Source organism: Cyprinodon tularosa, unplaced genomic scaffold (assembly GCF_016077235.1).
Source record: "Cyprinodon tularosa strain WSP-4 unplaced genomic scaffold, ASM1607723v1 ctg211, whole genome shotgun sequence".
Taxonomy (NCBI): Eukaryota; Metazoa; Chordata; class Actinopteri; order Cyprinodontiformes; family Cyprinodontidae; genus Cyprinodon; species Cyprinodon tularosa.
Window position 1 is genome coordinate 507,784 of NW_024038781.1, and position 20,602 is coordinate 528,385.

Here is a 20,602-nt window from a genome sequence, read left to right on the forward strand (position 1 = left end):
CTCTGAATGCTTCAGCATACCAAGACATTTTGGACAATTCCATGCTCCCAACTTTGTGGGAACAGTTTGGAGCTGGCCCCTTCCTCTTCCAACATGACTGTGCACCAGTGCACAAAGCAAGGTCCATAAAGACATGGATGACAGAGTCTGGTGTGGATGAACTTGACTGGCCTGCACAGAGTCCTGACCTCAACCCGATAGAACACCTTTGGGATGAATTAGAGCGGAGACTGAGAGCCAGGCCTTCTCGTCCAACATCAGTGTGCGACCTCACAAATGCGCTTCTGGAAGAATGGTCAAAAATTCCCATAAACACACTCCTAAACCTTGTGGACAGCCTTCCCAGAAGAGTTGAAGCTGTTCTAGCTGCAAAGGGTGGACCGACGTCATATTGAACCCTATGGATTAGGAACGGGATGTCACTTAAGCTCATATGTGAGTCAAGGCAGGTGAGCAAATACTTTTGGCAATATAGTGTATTAAGACCATTTTTGTTAGGTGTGGTTTGCTTTCATGTTGTAGTGTCTGTAAGTGAACTGCACAGTTTTAACCTGGTCAAGAAGTTTTTCCAAGTCCAAGCTTTTATTTGCATTTTTCTTTATATGGCCTCCTGTTTTTCTTTTTTATCTAGACTATTTTTCATTGAGTCTGAATATACCATTTTATAAATAACTGCAATTTTCTACAAGGTGTTTTTTTAAGTTTTGGATATTTGTTGATTTTCCAAGCATATTTAAGTTTAGTATTCTTTGATTGTTTAGCCACTGGATATTTTTATTTTATAACTTGCAAAGACAGCCTTTTGTGCGGCAAACATGCTCTTATCAAACAAAAAAGGACTTATAGCACAGACACTGAACCTATCATATAATTCCTTAGTGTTGCATTTTTATTCTGCATGTTTGAGCTGTTATCAAATTTGCTGCAAGTGTATTTTGAGTTTATATGCAGCAACTCATTCAAACAGTTTCACTATGTCATATTTCTAAATTTCAAACTTTGTTTGTGAATGCTGCAAGCTGATAGAGACAGTGTACTCTGTGCAGTATTGGACGGTTAGTAAAAATAGTATATTCAAGTTTTAAAATATGCAGCTGTTTCCAAATGTACAAAATGTGTTTGTATATCTGCAAAAAAACAACAAGGACAGACTATTTACAAGCAGGTTATTAGCAGGTTATCTACCAAGTTATTTAAAAAATGTGCAAAAAAGAACAGGGATGTAAACAGCTTACTAATGTTGAGTTGATGGAAGCAGTGATGATTAAAAAGTGTAATAACTGCTGAGAGAAAGTATCTGCTATGATTCTTCTTTAAACGTGACCTGCACTGAATCAAGAGGTCATCCTAGAACACCACTGGCACTCCAGAAGAGCTCCTTCTTTTTCTATAATTACACCTTTTTTTCATTCTTGAATGTAGGTTGAATTGTCAGTGAATTGCAAGTTGTGTAATACAAATAAGGATGTGTTTACTTGCACGAAAACCATAATTAACTTTCAACTTAGTACTGTACTGTAAGAATATCACACCCCGATACCTTCTATCAGGTCTGCTTTTAGGGTAACTGATAGGACATTTATCCAAAGTACAATTAAGTACCTGATTTGTTTGAAAAGCATAAACAGTGATATAAAAGTTGGCTTTCAATGGTTTGATACATTTCTGTTACCGTAGTTTAATGGTTGAGCTGCTCTGATTGAAGGCTACGCAAATATATCCAGAAAGCCAATAATAAGGGCAATAAGTGCTGTATAGTGTATACTTTTATGAAATATGAGTCTTTAGATTTGTATGGTTAAAAAACTATAAAGCAATATTCATTTCAAAAACATGGACCCAATTTTATGCTTTTGCAACAAAACAAACTCAGCATATAAGCTCTCTTTGTAGGGAAAAGATTTTTAAAGCCAGACACAATCCAGACTGGAGGGGTGAAAACAGGCAACCAGTGCAGGACTCAGAACCAGTGAAAAACAGAATTAAAAAATAAATAAAATAAAAAAAGGGAGGGGGGGGGTCTGTTACATTAATCAGACTTAGCAGACAACACATGTGCTTCCGTTGGCCCCACTAAACCATGCATCACAACACACAGCTCGGCACGCCATTGCTCAGGAACCTGAGAGCCATGCAGAGATAATGCTATCTGAGCTCCATGTCTCTATCTGTCTGCTCCTCTTTCTGCTCCCTGTTTTCTATTTTTAATACACTTCTAATTCAGAGTTCAACCTTAGACAATTAAAGCAGCTTAACATCTACAAATGCAGCCTTAAGCCTTTTGGTTTTCTTTTGTCATTGATGTTTTTCGTTGGTAACAAAAGTAAGCATAGAAGGTATATAGTTTAAAGGTGGAAGTTTAGCCATTCCTGGTAAAGAAATGTCCATCCATTGACTGTCTATACCTGCACTTCCTGCAGGGTTATGTGGACATTAGGCTTTTAAGTTTTTAGAGCAACTCACTGTAGGTTGGACAAGCTTAGGTAAGAAGCCATTGTCCTGCAGCCAATTTTTGACTTCTATAGGTCAACATTTGCCTAACTTCCTGTTAGAATTCCCCTAACCCTAAAGGCAAGTCCTCTTCCATCCATCCATTGTTTATGCCAGCTTATCATGCAAGATGGTGGGGGGGTGGAAACTATCTCTAGTGCTCATTGAGAGAGATCCCTGGTATTAGCCTGCCCAGTCAGACTGACTTATGCTGTTTATTCCCACAGCTTGTCAGTCACGGCAGGGCTAGACTTTCTGGCTTAAACTTCCCAGAGCAGTCTTAGCATGTGAGATGGGAGTTTATGATATGTAAATGCATGTTCCAGAATAACCCATAATGCAACAGTGCTTTCCTGTAACCCTAAAAGTCACCGACCGATTTAATAATGCCATTTAATAATCTTGCATGAGCTAGATATATTTTATAAACTCTACAACTGTCTGCTCTAAGGGATCTTATTTATAAAAAAAAAGGTGTTTTTTGGAACACACATAGTTTTCTGATTGGTTCTAATCTGTTTCAGCTAACCCTGTTATATCTGCCCCTGTCCCACCTTAGAAATCAGGCCATGTTTATGGGGTACATTAAAAAGATAAAACCTGTTTCATTTAAATAGAATGGCCTGAGTGGTCCAAACGGCACACAAACACATGAAATTATAGGAAATAATAAAATGTAATATACTGCAAAAATAACAAGCAAAAACAAATATGAGACTAGCAAACTCAAAAATACATAATTTAAGTTGAAAATGATCTCCTGCAGGGGACGGAGACACTTTGGTTATGCAAAGCTGGTTTGTAGCTTTTGCATTGTAACTTGCAATTGTCTTTGTTACTTGCTGAGTTTTTCCTTTGCATATGTTGGTGTGTTATTATAGTACTCTGAAAGCAGGGTAGCTATACTTGTTGCCTATATTTGTGTATTTAATATTCAGTCGTTAGGTTGTGACTACCGATTTTAACATATAGAATCCAGTAATCGATTGGAAATTGTGCACAGCTAATAATCAACACGCCCACATATATAAAAATATAATCGCAGATACCTTCATATAGCAAGATTTTTAAGAAAAAATAGCCACCTTTAGTAAACTATTTGGAAAATCCGGATGCTCTGATAGTTAATTTTCCTGCTGGAGCGATGTCATTTCAGAATATTTACTGTGCTCTTTCTACAGCACCCAGCAAAAATAGAAGTGAATTGAATTTTGCTGGCATGCTGTCCAATTTTTGCTGCCTTGCCCCACCTTGCTGTGACCTGTAAATGCTCTTATTCATTATAAACGTTATATGTTGTGCAGTTTGCAGCTGAATTGAACCAGGGCAGAAATTGTATAAATTCGGGATTAGAGATTTGCATTAATTATTTGCCATAATATGTGGCATATTTTTTTTTATTTTATTGAATATTCCTAACTGATTTTTTCGTTATGGTTTTAGAACATGCACCGAGATTTATTTCTTTTAATGGACTACAGTTGGAATTAGAGCGGGGAGAAAACACATATTGTTCATAAGGGTGTACTCTACCATTGCCGCTGCTTATTGAATACCATTGATGCTGTTGCTGGTTTTGCATAGAAAGCCTCTTTAAACATGGTAAAAGAAAGAAAAATGCTAAATCTAGCAATATTACTTCATAATAAGATTTTTAGCATGATGAGTGCTCAACCTTGCAATAAAAGTTGAAAAGGAGCAGGAAAGAGAGCTTTATGTCTTCATGTCCCCCCCTCAGGAGTTACTCTCAGATATTTTCCTGCTTATTGTCCCCTTCAAACACGAAATGGGATTTTCGCCCCTGCTTTTAAGCTTGGCTTAAAATAAAATGACCTTGTTTATTAGAAATCTTTCTGCAACAAGCAACTGCTTTTGTTTCTCTCTTCCTGTCATTTCCTGACGTTTCTATTACAAAGATAACTGATGTTGTCAGATGAGAATCAGTCATTCAGGTTCTTCTTATCTCCCTCCTCAATATTACTTCAGAAGGTCACTGAGTAATGGCACACATCATCCAAACAAAATAACTATTCTGACAGGTCCAAGCAGATGTCTCATAAAACCTGTGACCCTGCAGTGACCTATGAACATCATGCATTACTGTCATGAATAACACAGACTCATGTGACACCTGTGACAATATTATATATATATAAAAAAATCCCTCCCCTTCCTTTAAGTTATTGCAGTGGATCAACTCATAAACCCCACCCTCTTTGCTCTTATTTATCTTTTTAAGTTAGAAAAGCAATCCACAAAAATACACAGAACAGCAAGTACACAAAAGGAAAAGAAAAAAGGAGCAAGTCTTGCAAGCTAATTACGATAACAGACTTGAAATAAAGGCTGCCAATACCAAGAGATCCCCTCTGAATAATCTGAAGAGAGAGGAATGAATCTGGTGTGAAGCTATTACTTATTTAACAATAGTTGAGTGGAGGGAATACAAGAAGAAAGAAAGGTGGAGACAGGAAAGAGAGCAGGATACTATGGTATAACTTACAAGGACAGGAGGCTTGTGTCTCCTCTCCTTTTTTTCCTCTAAAAGATCATGAAAATTTAATGGATCAAATGAGGACACCAAATGATGTGGGATTTTCGTATTTAGGTTATCAATTAAAGGGAGAATCAAACAACAGCCGCTTATACCAATGAAAAGCTTCTGTTTTTTTTTCCTTTATTAGAGAACTAATAACTTTATATGGAGATAAAGATGAACTCTTTGTCAGGGCAGCACATCATTTACTTAATTAACATAACAAAATTTAACTTTTAAGAGAGTCTACCTCTTTGTTAAATAAAACATGGTGAAAGTGCTTACATGTTGCTGGACTCGATTACTGTCTGATATTCAAAACACCACAACTAATTTTGAAACTACTGCAGTTTTTTGCGATTTTGTAACTGATCAACATATGCAGCAGAAACATATCAGAGTCAATTTTGTTATTAATTACAGTAAGCACAGTATGATGCTAAAGAAAAAAACAAGCTATGAACTATTTAACTGGATTAAAAGTACCCTTTTGATCTTTCTACATGTTCCAGTAGGTTGTAAATCTAACAAATTGCATCAGATTGATGCTTGTTAAGATAAGCTTAAAAAAAAACCTCTCTAGACCTGAAATTCAAGAACTGTAAAAAAAAACAAAAAAAAAAAAAAACAAAATCAACATAGCTGACATCCATATATCAAAATAATAAATAAATATATAATCAGCAAAACAAAAATCTGTCTGTTCTTACAAACCGTGATTCAAAGGATACTTGTTACCGGTATGATAACATGCTGTATGTCTGCTGTGATTAGAAGATATGTAAATGTTTCTAAATTCTATTCCAGGCAAGTTAAGTCAGTTACAGAGAATAACTTTCCTACAGGATTTTCAATTTAAGCAAAACCCCAGAGGAATGTCTCATGTCTTAGGGGCTCTATGGGACACTCCCTGATGTCTCTGTGTTTGTGGCTCTAGACTCACTCCTTGATCCTGTTTAAATGTGAGCATCATGTACCGTTACACTGTGTTTCAGAGCTCTCCACCAGTCAAAGTTAACAATACAGGTTCTTTTATTTTCCAATTGCTTTTTCTGGCTCATTCACACAGAGCTTGCCTTTCTTTTTCTGAAGTGTACGTCTTGTTCTGTTACACAATGTGTTGGAAGTCCTATGAGTTTGTGACGCTTAAGTGGAATGAATAGATGACAACAGAACAAGAGGTGTGTAAGAAAGGCTTATGCTGTACTCTGCTTGGTGTTCCCAGTAAAAATACCAATCCATTAGCCAGAGAAGGACTGAAATACTGTCCAAGAATAGAGACAAAGGTCCACGAAGTTTTAATGTCCCTCGACAACTTGGAGAAAAATATTTAGTAGTGAGAAGTAAAGGTACATATTTGTTGTGGGCCTTTCTGTTTGGCATGTATGTGTAGAATAGAGTAATGTTACAGATCTAACCTTTCAGCTACCTAAACCTTTTTCTCCAGTAGCTTCGAAAAGTTATTATTTCATCTAGCCAAACTAACCATCCAAATCCTATGTTTGAATGTTTCTTAATTCATTCATGTAAACACATTTCATGAACTATCTTCACTGTTTTAGGAATTCTGAAAGTTTTGACATGATCTAGAACGGATTGCTCCTTTAAATATTGAAAAAAATCCTTTAATCTGAAAAAACAAATCTAAGGCATAATACCTTAATTGTTTTGTTAGAAGTTTAATATTTTTTATACGTTTGTTCTTATTCTATTACAATTAATATTACTAATATTGAAAGATAATGGCTCTTTTTAATTGTTTTTCTATGTGGTATTGCTATTGCATTATAAAAAGCCAGTTTCTGACTGACTGATTCCTTCCTGACATCTCCCCTACAAAGATGAAATAATAACTGCAATTAGTGTGAGCTAAATTTGAACAGAATTAGAGCTAAACTGTGGGGGGGGGCATTTATTAAATGGGTCAGAACCAAGACTAACAACCGTTAGTTTTGGTTGCAATAGTTGTTCTTGCATCAAAAGCTATTGCAGATTTGTCTGATTTTGTGTAAAGTGCGAGCTTTTCGAAGATCACCGTCAAGAGAGTTAAAAATTTGCTTAGCAGCGCAGGGACAGAGAAACTGACGGAGGCTAACTATAGAGGGTAACTGAGGAGGACCATAGCAGCACGGTGCAACACTGGAGATATATATATGTATATATATATATATATATATATATATATATATATATATATATATATATATATATATATATATATATATATGTATATATATATATATATGTATATATATATATATATATTGACTTTAAGCTTCTAGTTTGAGGGAGAAGGGTTATTGTGTATTCAAATCAGTAAAATGTGTTCTGCGTGTTACAAATCCTGCCACAATATGAATCATCATGTCTAGTATAAAAGACCTAATCTTAGTTGACCAGTAAGCAAACAAAGGAGTCAAGAACAACACTGAATCTGCTTAGATCATGCATTACACATGGTGATCAAAAGAAGACCTTTATATTCAAAACACTTAGTAAGGTTATGTCCTTAAAGGGGAATATTTTTGTCAAATGTGCCAGGAGCTCATTCTGGTTGCAAAGTTATTTTTTTTTTTGTGTGTTTGTTCTTTTTCTTTAACCTGTCCCGCTGGCATGTTATTTGTTTGTTACTTATGCTTTGTTTATGTGAGCCACAGGTTAACCGGAAAATAATAGAGCTAAGCGAGTCAGAAACTCCCCGCAAGGAGGTAAAAAGAAAGAAAAAAATACAAGATCAAGTGTGCAAAAGTACAAAAAGATATTTGACACAAGAAGAACAAGAAAATAGCACTCCGAATACAACCTCAATGATGGAGTTCAGGAGCTAAAGCTGTGGAGGCCTTCAGATGTCACTGCGAAGTTGATGGATGTGTGGTACACGTCCTTAGTAACACTAATGATGCATATTCTATTCCTAGTCTCTACAGTCTAAGTATGAATAAATTATACTTTGATTGACTGACTGACTGACTGACTGACTGGTTGAATGACTGACTGACTGGTTGAATTATTGATTGATTGATTGACTGATTGATTGGTATAAAGAGGGTGGGGGGGACTCTTTCTGTCTTTAAGTTTTCAGGTCTCATCAGCACTGCACTTTTATATCTTTAATTTGCGTTCATTACAATTAAGGCTTAAGACAATCACTTTTTTTATTTGTTTCAGTCAAATATTTGACACCTGGAGGAATTTTCCCTGGTTCTCTTTGATGTCTTGCTGTGAGGCTCAGGGGAGGATTCACTAGAACCTGGTATTGTTGTTGTTGTTGTCATTTGTCCCTATCTGGCTTTATGGTAGTTCTGACAAACAGACAGACACATCTTATTATGTCTGCTCATTGCCTATAGTGCAGGAATTCTTTGGCTCAAAAGGGATAATTAGAACACTATCAGGATAGACACTTGGTGCATATTATCTTATGTTATCATGATAAAATGGGTTTTTGTCTTTTTAATATAGGCATATACGATGACTATGTACCTTTAAAAGCTAAAAGTGAGCACACAGAGCTCATATAAGAAGAATGCTTGATGCAATGCTATTGAAGCAATAGACAGTCGGGTATATCAACAGGTCTATAATAAAGCTTCTTGTCATTTTACTGGTATCTGCTGCTTATCAGTTTAACTGACCCCTAGGATAGGGGTCAATTCTCTAAGTCTTTTCTATACTAAAGTCCTCATGCCCTGAAGTGTTTTGGCAAACAAAGAGGACTTTCCACACTGATGTAGGTAAATTTCCACAAAAAACTTAATTTATAAAGTCGCCCCAAAGAGGTACTGATGCTGGGGATGGTGTAATGACTTGTGTGGGGACAAGTCATCCTAGAGCTTTAAACGAAAAATTATAAAAATGGCAAATACTCTTCACTGGTTAGTCTAAAGTCTTTTATTCTGTTAAGCAGTTCCACAGTAGATACTGACGTTAAAGATAATGTAATAAAAATGGGAAATTAAACAGCCCCTGAAAAATAACAAAATATAAATATATCAACACAATACCTATAGAGACCAAATTCAACTTATACCATTTTTTAACCAATTTTATGTTCAAAACAAAAAACATTGATCAGCCTGACGGGCCCGGTACCAGGGCTCAGGTGTCATATGAGTATTTTGATCTATTTATAGATATCTCTGAAACAGGAAAAAAAAAAATTTCACCCACATTCCTTTCAAGAAGGGGCTTTAAAGTTTCAACAACAAGCTTTAAAAACAATTTTTGTACAAATATCTTTTGCTGTGCAGCCATGTAAACAAATGAAATGAGATTTAAAATTCCACCCTACTAATTGTAGTCTGCTGGAACTAAGCAACAGCACGCAGCCATTTTTAGTCACACCCCCTAATGGCTGATATCATTGGAAACCAGACGCTATTACCTTTCCAGCAAAGGGTTCGAGGTCATTGTCTGACCATTTCCGGAAAAACAATCTGCTAGAGTAACACGTGTGTGCTCGGTGACAGGTCGCTCTTTCATCAACTTTGCGGTATTATTTCTTCTCTCTCATGATAACATCACAATGGAACAGAAACATAAAATGACAGACTGGGAGGCTTTAGAGGAAATTTATTAGGCCAAAATCTTCAGAAACCAGCTTTTATTTTGACAGAGAAGATAATGCAATGATCCAGAGAGACCTGATCTATGCCTTATTGTTCTTTTCCAGCTTATATACATTACCTGTTTGTGATGGCATAAAAATGGCATATCAATAGAGTTGGAAATAATGCTGATCTGGTAATTTAAAAAAATGAAGCTATGAATCCGGTTTCCTGGAGCCTTATAACAACAGCTTTGATGACACGAAGATGAAGAAATTATCCGAAACAATGAGTTCTATGATTAAGTTTTTGGTAACTAAACCCAGCATCTCTGCATTACTTCTCTGCTATTCCAAAAAGAGGGCAAATAAATAGAGTAGGAATTAATGCTGATCTGGTAATAAAAAAAAACATACCTTTTCAACCCAGCTTCTCCTCACTGCAAAATAGGTGGAATTGATTCAAGGAACTTTATAAAAGCTTTTAACACATTCAACAGTTTACTAATACACATTATCTTATGGCTGAACAACATATATATTTATTTATGGTTATATGTGTTGTAGTAGTTGGACATAGTATCTTGTAATCCGAAAAAAATATATACAATAATTCAAATTTTATATTCAGTTTATTTATATTATGAAACAATAAAAATTTGTTTTATATGCAGAAGTAGCCATACCATGAAAATCAGCACCTCCATTTGGCCAGATTCCTTTTTATCAGGAAAAAAAACATTTAGCACATTGTGGCCATTTTCGGAAAAAAACTGCCTAAATCAAAGGTCTGCCTGCCACACTGTCAACTAAAACCTTTGTGGATAAAATATACTTCAACTGATTCAGTCCAAATTTGCAGCAATTGTATTCAAGATGTGCATCTATGGAGTCAGGGGCTTCATCTAGAACATCAAAGGGGTTTTCAGGGTGTTTTGCAGTGCTTATTTTTAAACAAAATATGGCGGGGCTCAAAAATGTTGATTTTATCTCAGTTTGATCAGCTATAATTCAGCAATTATGATGTTTACAATAGTGGCTTCACTTGAAAAATATTCTGTAAAAACCTATTTTTTTTTATTTCCTCCGTATAACTTTGGAGCTCCATTTGATTTAATCAGATGTAGAAATTGCTTCTAAAACCCTCAGGGCTTAAGGGGTCTAGACTCAAAATATTGGATATAGCAAGATATGTCCCATTTAAGACCTGTATTATGTCTGTGGTCAAATTCCTTTTTCAAAGTGTGTGTTTCATGCATAAAACTCGGATGAAGAAACACTGTAGTCTGGATGTTCACTGGAAATGTATGCATCTGAATCAGAGCTCAGATGTGTGGGTGGAAGGCATGGAGTGCGTGTTAGTAACCACAGCACTCCCTCTCAGCAGCCCACCATTAAACCTCAGTGCCAGCCCTCTGCCAGCCCACCAGGATTAACAGCACTTAAATGGGCCTGTTAGTACACCACCTCCTCTTTGCCTCCCACACGGACCAGTGTGCTGTGATGCCCACGGCGCAGAGCTCACAGTGCCCACTTCCTTTGTTATTCTGTGTTCGCCGTTCGACCCCAGCCACCTGAACCTCCTCCAATAAATAGTGTTAAAGTGGACTCAGCAGGAGGCTAAGTTCTGAACATCCTCAGTTTAGTATCTGCTGGAATCTGAGTAGATGAGAGGGGGGAGGTAAATAAGCTCCTGAAAATAAACCAAGCGATCTTACTTTCTTTCTTTCTTTGTAAATTATAATCTAAAAAAAAATCTGAAATAAAAACAAGTTGCATACACATGTACATGTGGAGATGGATTCCACAAAATGACTAAGAACTGTACTCCCATCTAAGTTTTTCTGCACAGCAGCAGCAGGATTAAAGGCAAAGGATGGATAACAGAGCAAACCTTAAATGTCTTTGTCTGCACATTGTGTGGATGGTGGTAACTACAGAGAGTAATAGGAAGGATTTGTGTGTCCACAGGGTTGAAATTGCTATGTTGCATAATAAAAGCCCCTGTATTGTTCCCAGCCATCTACTGAGAAATTCCAGAGATTACTAGAGAGCACCAGACAGAGGAAGTAGGACAGCTAACAGGAAAGAGATTGCTGAGCACAGAACAACAGAGAACAGTCTCTCGTATGCTGCTCTGACTTTAAAGTAGGCCAACTCAGCGGTTGCAGGTGTTAAAAAATGTTAACATGACATTTCTGCACTGAAATAATGGTAAAGGATGAGCTATCCACATATCCTTCTCTCCAGTTACCTATTTTAGAGAGTCACTATTACTGCACCCTTCATCCTTGCCTTACTGGTAGTCATGTTTGAAATTTAGAAACATTCTAATTGTAAGAAATAACGTCTGTATAATTGAAATGACCTCTGAAACTCTGATGAACACCTGTGGATTTTGTTACATACTAATGAGAATTTCAGTGGGTTACCGTTTCTTCGGCAGTTGAGAGTTAAGTTTATTTTTCTAAACAGTTCAATCATATGGGGTAGGGTTGTCAAAAGTATCGATACTCATAAAAAGTATTGATACTGAAACTTTGTATTCAGATACAATCTCGTTTTTAAAAGTATTGATACAGTGCCACCACCAGTGGCACCTAAGCAGTCATTCATCTAAAGTGCAGAATAGAGGACAATGCACTTTCAGAACACTGTGTGATTGAATAATTCTGTGCACTTTTCAGTTTCAGACTTTTTTTTGTAAGAGGTGCAGCTGTTGAGAATTATTTTTGTTTCTTAACCAGTTTGGCTAGTGTCATTGTTATGTGTGCAAAGCATAGCCAAGGAAGGAACACTTAATTTTATAAGTTTTTTATCAAGCTTGCTTAATATTGTGCACAGCATACAACCTCAAAACATTGTTCTTATTTTTTATTGGATTTATTTATTGTATTTTATTTATTAATGAAAATATTTCTGTTGAATTTTGGAGTCTTTGTTTTTATCCTTGTGGTATCGAAAATGGTATCAAGTATCAAATATTTTCCTTAGTATCTGTATCGAGTTGAAAAGTTTAGTATCGTGGCAACCCTAATATGGGGCGATCAGCCTCTCACAGCCACCTCCCGATCAGCAATCGTGAGGTCAGGAGAAAATCAAACATGTTTGATTTTCAGTCGACCTTCGTGAGCAAATCGCTCAGTGGGCATGCGCAAACAAGGACTCTTCTTCTTCCTTTCAGATGAAAAAAAAGAAGCATGGCGGGGGTGTGGGTGAAATGGAGTTCTTTCTGTAAAATTGACAGACCGTAGTAGAAACGTTTGATCAGCCATGTCTTTGTCCAAATACGTTGCCGCCTTTTCTTTTCAGGGCTTTCAGCACAAAATTGCAAAATTGCCAACGCAGGTTTAAGATTAAGACATAAATGCTTGACTAAACCCAAAGTCAGCCATTTAAATATACATTTCTAAAGAAAATATTTTGGGTGTGCTGAAGAGAAAAAAGGACAATGGAGGATATGGATAGATAAAGCGAAATGGACAAAGAGCCATCTCTTGGTGTGTCACTAACTACTCTAATAAAGGATAGGAATATAAGAAACTTTGAAATAACCTTTGGCAAAAGACTATTAATACAGTCTTTAGGAGTATTGCATGTGATTTACAAATATTGTGTGCAGCATTTGCAACAGGTGCAAAAGCAGTTTGACCCATATATCCTACCCTATTTAAATGAGAAAGTCATGTGTTTCCCTGGCAGCTCTGGAAAGGAGCATGGGGTAAAAGACGCATAGTTTAAAGCCGTGAAGTTTAAATTAATAATTAGATTAGAGACAGGAAAGAGGATTCTGTGGTGGAAGATATGTCCAAAGGCTGTTTGTGTATTTTTGAATCATGCGTATGCGTCAGTGCCCCCTTGTTAGCTAAAGTTCTCTACGATGGGAACGCCTGCGCCTTTAATTTTGTATTTCACCCAGAGAGGCAGCAAAGTACAGAGATTGCACCTAGTCAGCAGGAAATCTCCATTTCTCTGCCGGTGTTTTCACAGCAAGTTATATTTACAATTTGTTGGTGTGTTCTTACTACTGCTGCTACAACTTTATTACTTATATGATGCATAATAAAAAAAAAAGTACTACAGAATTTGACGTAATTTAACTGTCCTTTTGCTCATAAACACACACTTAGCTAGCTACTTTCTCTCCCACTTAAAGCTGAAGTCTGTAAGTTTTTAAAAATCACTTTTTTGTCATATTGGCTTAAACTGTCCCTATGCCCAGACAGCAGTACATGTGATATGTAACCTGTGAAAAAAAACTGCTTCAATTGGTCCAGCCTACTGGCTGTATTTCAATCTGGGAAAAATATTTCGGGACGAGACAAAACAACCAATCACAGCCAGAGGAGCGTCCGATGGAGTGTCAATCACAGCTCACACACGCTGAATCCCGCCCCTTCCCTCTCACCGGTGAACCTGCCGCTGCCGCCCGGCTGCTGCAGTCAGGAGGATGCGCGTGGAAGTCATGGCGGAGCAACAGCCACCAGCGAAAGAGAAACTGCCCTTACTGCCCCTGCCGACAACTGCTTACACGGCAAAGACTTCAAAAAAGAAGATGTCAATGGAAGAGCTGCCGCGTACGCTGCTTGGACGCTTCTGGTCGCATGCGGTAGCCGCGCAGATGCTGTGAGAGGGGTGGAGCTTGGAGGTGGGGCATGAGTGAAGCAGAGAGGGTGGGGGAGTGGCGTGAAACCTGTTTTTCTTCAAATTTTCAGTCGAAGTCTGCTCTCTTCTCAATGTAACAGACTGCAGCTTTAATTCAATTCAATTAATTTATATATAATTCATATATATATATATATATATATATATATATATATATATATATATATATATATATATATATATATATATATATATATATATATATATATATATATATATATTCAAAATATAAAATATAATTATTTTATAGCACCAATTCACAACTCATGTCATCTTTTATTTACAGCTCACCAGTTCTTACAGTCAAATAGATTCAAAGTTTTCTATCTAAGGAAAACCAGTTTATTGCATCGACTTACTCTCCTCTTTTTAACAATATTGAAAAAAGGTTTTCTTTTCTGGTTAAGTTTGTCAGGATTCTTTTCGGCCATTGATGCCCGAAGAAATAGCAAAAAAAATAGCCGCAGCAGCAAACAAGTGTAGGAGTACCTCTACTTTCGGCGGAATGGCAAAACGCTAGCCAAACAAAGTATGAATTGCGCTTGGAGCCTACGTAAATAACATCATGGCGCCATGTACGCAAAATGTTTAACTGACAAACAAGTAGCCAATCTAGTTTTCATGTTAATGTGTTGTAGGCCTCACGTCCATAACCATAAGTGCAAGAATGCCATCCATCTATTAAATCATTTTAGATTAATCTGCACACTTAATTTCTGATGAAAGTCCTCTTTCATACCTTTAAAATACAACCAGAATAACAACAATATTAACAATATTACTTCATAAGAATACACATTACCTACATGTTCTAGGGGAGCTTAGCTATACAAAAAAAGAGATCTTAAGATAGTACCACAATTTTGTGAATGACTTAATTAAAATCTATTATCTATCTATAAATGATATTCAAATTATCATTTAAATAGGCAAACCACAGCAATGTTATAGTAGCCTGTTTTTGTACTACCTTCAACCATATAGACTAATTTGTTTTTTGTTGTGCGTTTGTGTGTGTGTGAACATATGCATAGAAATAAATGTGTTTGTGTTTGGTGGTGTTGTTTTTTTGAATGTGGCAAGAACTGCAGAAGCCGCACTTCCCACAGAACCTGAGAGTAGCAAGGGACAGGTAGACCTGTCCTGGGAGGCTGCAGCAGGAAATCATTACCCCACAATGTATGTAATGATTTACATACATTGGATCATTGAGGTAAAAATATCCTTTTCATCTTTGGCTTTCAGGCAGAGGAAGCCAAAGACCTCAGGCCAACATTGACGGATATTTGAAACTGCACCACTTTGACAGGAGACTCATATCAAGGGAGTAAAAAATGATCCTCATCATATGATGCTGCCACCAACACGGTCATATTTAACTATTTTAATTCTGCTCTTTTATTTTGAACCAAAAGTAGTTTTTATATTCATGGCCAAAGTATTAAATGTTGTTTCATTACAGCATAACACAATTTATATTATGCTTCATGAATATATTTGGAGGCTTTTAGATTAATTATATCTAAATCTAGCCTGGCTTTGATATTTTTCATGATATTTTCATAAATCTGATGTCTAAGAAAGTCTTTTGAACCTTTCCTCTGATACATTTAGAAGATGAGACTCCGCTGATGCATTGGCACCTGCTTGCAGATCATGGTTTTGCTGTCAGGTATAGCCTCATGGAACAGCTAGACTTTATTAGGGACACTTTAAACAACTGCAAGTTTGGAAAATGACTGTAAATTCTGAACATAGCCCGAAAAAACCAGGTGTGACGGGTGAATACCAGTATGCAACCAGGTGGTAAAAATCACAGGAAACATTCAGAGTGGAAGGTGAAAAAAGTATTGAAACAACATTTAAAGTTATGTATATAAAACCTGGTACTGTAGCCTGTGTGGTGTGTGTAGACTTTCTTTTTTTCCCATATTTCATGATCAGATATAGATAGTAAGTATAAGAATAGCTTTAAAATATGTCTTCACTTGTTAAAAACATACAAGCAGTCAGTTAAATTGGTCACATTCATAATCATATAATGAAATTGTTCCATTTTTTTAATGGCCATATGGACTGGCAATCACCACTACAAACAAAGGCAGGGAACTCTGACTGAGGAACCATACTGTTCAGTTTGAGGCCTTTATGGAAACTAAAGGTAATGCATCGTAGTGGAAAAATGTTTCTCATTAGCCTTCCAGCAGCTGCATACTCTGCATTTATTATATGAAGGTTGCTCATTCATACAAACAATACTTTTGCCGCACATTTGAGGTTCGTTTACAACCGGCACGGAAAATCAATCTGCTCTGCCAACATGAAAGGTAAACAATGCTGCTTTTTTGTCAGGATATCCAAGTCAGGGTAGACTGAAGGCAAAATTTGTCCATTATCTGTACTTATCCAGAACATATCTTTCTTTCTTTACTCTGAATTAAAGACCTTAAGTGTTTTGGGTTGTAAAAACATAGAAAGAAGGTTGTTTTAAAATGTATATTTTGAATCCATATATATATATATTTATATTATTTGTTTGACTGTTCCTGCAAATCATGATCTTTTGAGATTTTATTAGCAGACGGATATGCGTCCATTAGCCCAGTTAAAGGAAAAAAACAATAACTACTTTTGGAAAATTTCTACACATACCATATGGCATAGCATATGGGAATATTTATCTACCACCTGACTTTGGCGAGGATAAAAACCAACATGCCATTGTTGCTATAATATAAAAAAAGGAGACATTGTTCCGTTTATTTAAATCATATGGATTACTGTAGAATAGAAAAAAGGTCTGGCGTTGAAACACTCAGCAAATTCAACTTTCAATAAAACAAACACATTTTTAGAACATATGTTGTGTTAGTATGGTCTACTTTAAAGTGGATACGATTCTGTGTCCTCAGCAAATAATGTGAAAAACACTAATTGTGTAGCTTAATATATGAACTTACATTTTTTATCTCCTCAGGCAATGGGTAAACTGGAGAAGAATGAAGAAGGGTCTTCATTTGCTCTTCTTCAGCAGGATTTGCCTCCATGGACCCCCTCTTGGCTTCTATAAGAAGCAGATTAGTAACGTGAAGGAATCTTTAGATGACAACCAACACATGCTGAACTATATTATAGATTAGCCCAATATTTTTTTTACAAAAGTAAGAATCTAAAACTTATTTATTGATTTGTAAAAAGCATTAAAAAGACTAAACACACCCAGGTCTTTTTATAACACAAAAAGTATTTGTACAAACAGTCTTAGATAGTAACCAAAGTGTCCGTTGCTTTTGGTACAGATAAAGGACATGATGTTCTACCCTGCAGTTTATGTGAAAATTGATTTGAACACTGTGATCACCACCCTGTAACAGCTCTGTTGTCTCACCTTTCTTTCTTTGGGATATGGAAAAGATTTGAGGGAATTAATGAAAACAGAATCTTAATAGCGTGTAAGATAAAAAAAAAATAAAATAAAAATACTTTTAGAGAACACACTTACCAGTGTGAGAAGAAAGGGTGGTTAAGTAATTGCATTTGGCTTCAACTAACGATTATTTAGCAAATCGATTAATCTGTCGATTATTCTTTTTCAACTAATAATCGGATAGACAAAGGTGTCTTTAACCCTTTAAAGCCCGATCCAAGAATAAAACAAAACAGAAAATTACTTTTTTTTGGTTTGAAGTACTTATTTGGCATTTTAACAAAATATGTAAAAAGAAAAAACAGAAATACATTTTTGATATTAATAATTTATTACTATGCGATAAGTCAAGATTATTTTTTGTGTAGTCTTCTGCCCTCTGTTATCAGGTATATCTGATTGTGTACAATAGGATTTTGAGCAAAGTTTTTACCATTAAATTATGCAAAAGGTGTCAGAAGCAAAACATTTCAGAAACCATATGTATTAAATACTGTATGATACATTTGGCATTACAGGGTTAAGAAGACTTTTCACAAATTAGCCAGGAGAATCAGGAGCATATCGACAGACGAAAAAGTATTTTTTTTTTATCTTAAATGCGACATTTTTACATATTATTTTTACAATTTTGGTATAAATGCTGTTTAAGTTGGGTTGCTCTGTCAGCTAAAGACACATTTTAGAGTCTTTATACTGCTGTTAATGATTAATCGATTTCTAAATTAGTTAAAAATTATTTTAATTATCGATCAATCACAAATGTTAGTTTCAGCCCTATTTGTAATATAATCGTAATTTTACAAAACACAGTTTTAAAATCACAGAGGCACTCAGTTTTGGTCACATCACATATAACAGGAGTAAGACACTGACTTTCTCACTCCAGTTTTTAAAGAGGGTTTTTGTCACCAAACAGAAGGGAAGAGGGAGTTGCATGTATCTCACAGATCCAAGCACACTATTAGAAGCAGAAACTCTCATGCAACAGTAACAGTAAAGTTCTGTGATTTTGGGCTGCGGACAAGCAAGTTTTCAAGGTCATAACAACAATGAAACCCTAAAGGGAAGCATCTACATACAGTGTTTCTAGGTTGAAACATTGTTTGAAATTGGCCGCCAGGGAAAGCTACTGGGAGTTAGTGTTCCATTTTACTGTCAAAAAAAATAAAAAATTATATGTGTGGACTCTTACCTTTTAAAAAAAAAAAGATTTCTATTTTTATACTTTTAGAAAATTCTTATGTATTTCCATGTTCTCTTATGTTGGCTAAATAGGCCAAACGAAATTATCCTGATAGCCACAATCTGTACATTCTTTTACTAAACTTAAAAAAATAATCATGTGAATACAACATTATTGGATGGATATCATTGATAATGTCATCTACAGTTGTAGTAGTACACTGTTTCAAAGTGATTTTTAAACAGATGTTGTGAGATTAATATGGTGTATATACAGGTGTATATAATCCGAACTGTATCTGCCTACACCTGTAGAGTTCAGAACCAAGACCCGATCCATTATCCATAATTACCCTCATTAAAAAGCTGGCCGGGACCACACGGACCCATAAAAAAGTGCAACCTTAATCAATGGTCAGGGTGCCTCATGCTCACTTCCAGTGCCCACTGCGCTCACATATTAACATTTGCTTTGTTGCTTAAAATTACTAAATTACTGTTATCTTTATATACTTGAATCAATTTTTTTTTTTTTAAGATTTAGAGTTAATAAATAATAAATAAGAAAATATAAGTTCCATTCATGCTTTAACTAGCTGTATGACACCTGCCTGCATTTTACAGGCAGATTTTCATAATTCTGCTTCACTGTATCTCTATTCTCCCACTTTGCAGAATCTGTTAGTTCAATTTCTAACGTTATGCTCTCTCTGCTTTTTCCCATAATAGCCTGTTCCTGTTTGGCTGTGATTCCATCCTGGAGAGAAATATCAGCTGTTCTGCTGCCATCGAGACCTTTGTTTATACATGTTTGAGATCTGCCTGTTTTTCAGTGTAGTCCTGTTTCTCTGACTGTGACTGGCTGGATGTGCTCTCTTCATCCTCTGACATGGGAGCCAGCTCGGTGCTCGTCTGCCTGGCTGCGTGTTTCCTGGCCGGGGCCGCCTTTTACAGTTGCTTTTCGTATCTCTGCTTCTGTCTCCTTGAACCCCAGTCGGCCTCGTTAGATGGCCGCTCACACTGAGCCTGGTTCTGCTGAAGGTTTCTTCCTGGTAAAACTGAGTTTTTCCTCTCCACTGTTGCTGCAAGCATGCTTAGTGTGAGGGATTGCATTCGAGTCAATGAGTCGATGCAATTAACTGGTTTTCCTTAGATAGAAAACTTTGAATCAATTTGACTGTATGATCTGGTGAACTGGAAAGTGCCTTGAGATTACGTGTTGTGAATTGGCGCTATATAAATAAACTGAATTGAATTGAATTTTGTTCATTTATATCCGTGCCCACACCCGTAAAATAATAAGGGGATTTTTTTTTCTACCCGTAGATGTATGTTTTATATGGGTACCCTTCAGATACCCACAGGTACTGGACCCACTGCAGGACTCTGGTGTATAGTCCCAGTTTTAAAACACAACCATTTTCTGACACGGACTGTTTTAGTGTTGTTGGCCAGAAAACTGCCAACTGAAAGAAGTAAAGGTGCTAATATGGTTAGCATCTGCAGATCAAATTCCATTTAAAGAAATACGTTTTTAAAAAATGTAATCATCAATTTAATACGTCTTTTCTCATAACTATCCTCCCTTTAAAAGCAACTAAATTTGAACGAAATAAATCAACGTTTTGGTGTATAGCATATTAATGAAATCCTGCACAACTTGCTTTAGCATTTCAACTTTTTTTTTTGTAGTCCCATTATTGTAGAAACAGAAATGCTGAGTTTTTTTTAAAGAACATATCAAACTGTTTGT

At 36.1% G+C, this 20,602-nt stretch overlaps 1 protein-coding gene across 1 annotated transcript in view; it reads right to left on the reverse strand.

Annotated features, from left to right (window-relative positions):
- The window catches only part of lekr1 (leucine, glutamate and lysine rich 1), a 108,664-nt gene that overhangs the window by 86,217 nt on the left and 1,845 nt on the right, over window positions 1–20,602 (reverse strand). Inside the window, exon 2 of the mRNA XM_038285528.1 lies at window positions 17,198–17,301. Within this exon, the coding sequence (XP_038141456.1) occupies window positions 17,198–17,301 (104 nt within the window). The remainder of the gene's footprint in view (window positions 1–17,197; window positions 17,302–20,602) is intronic.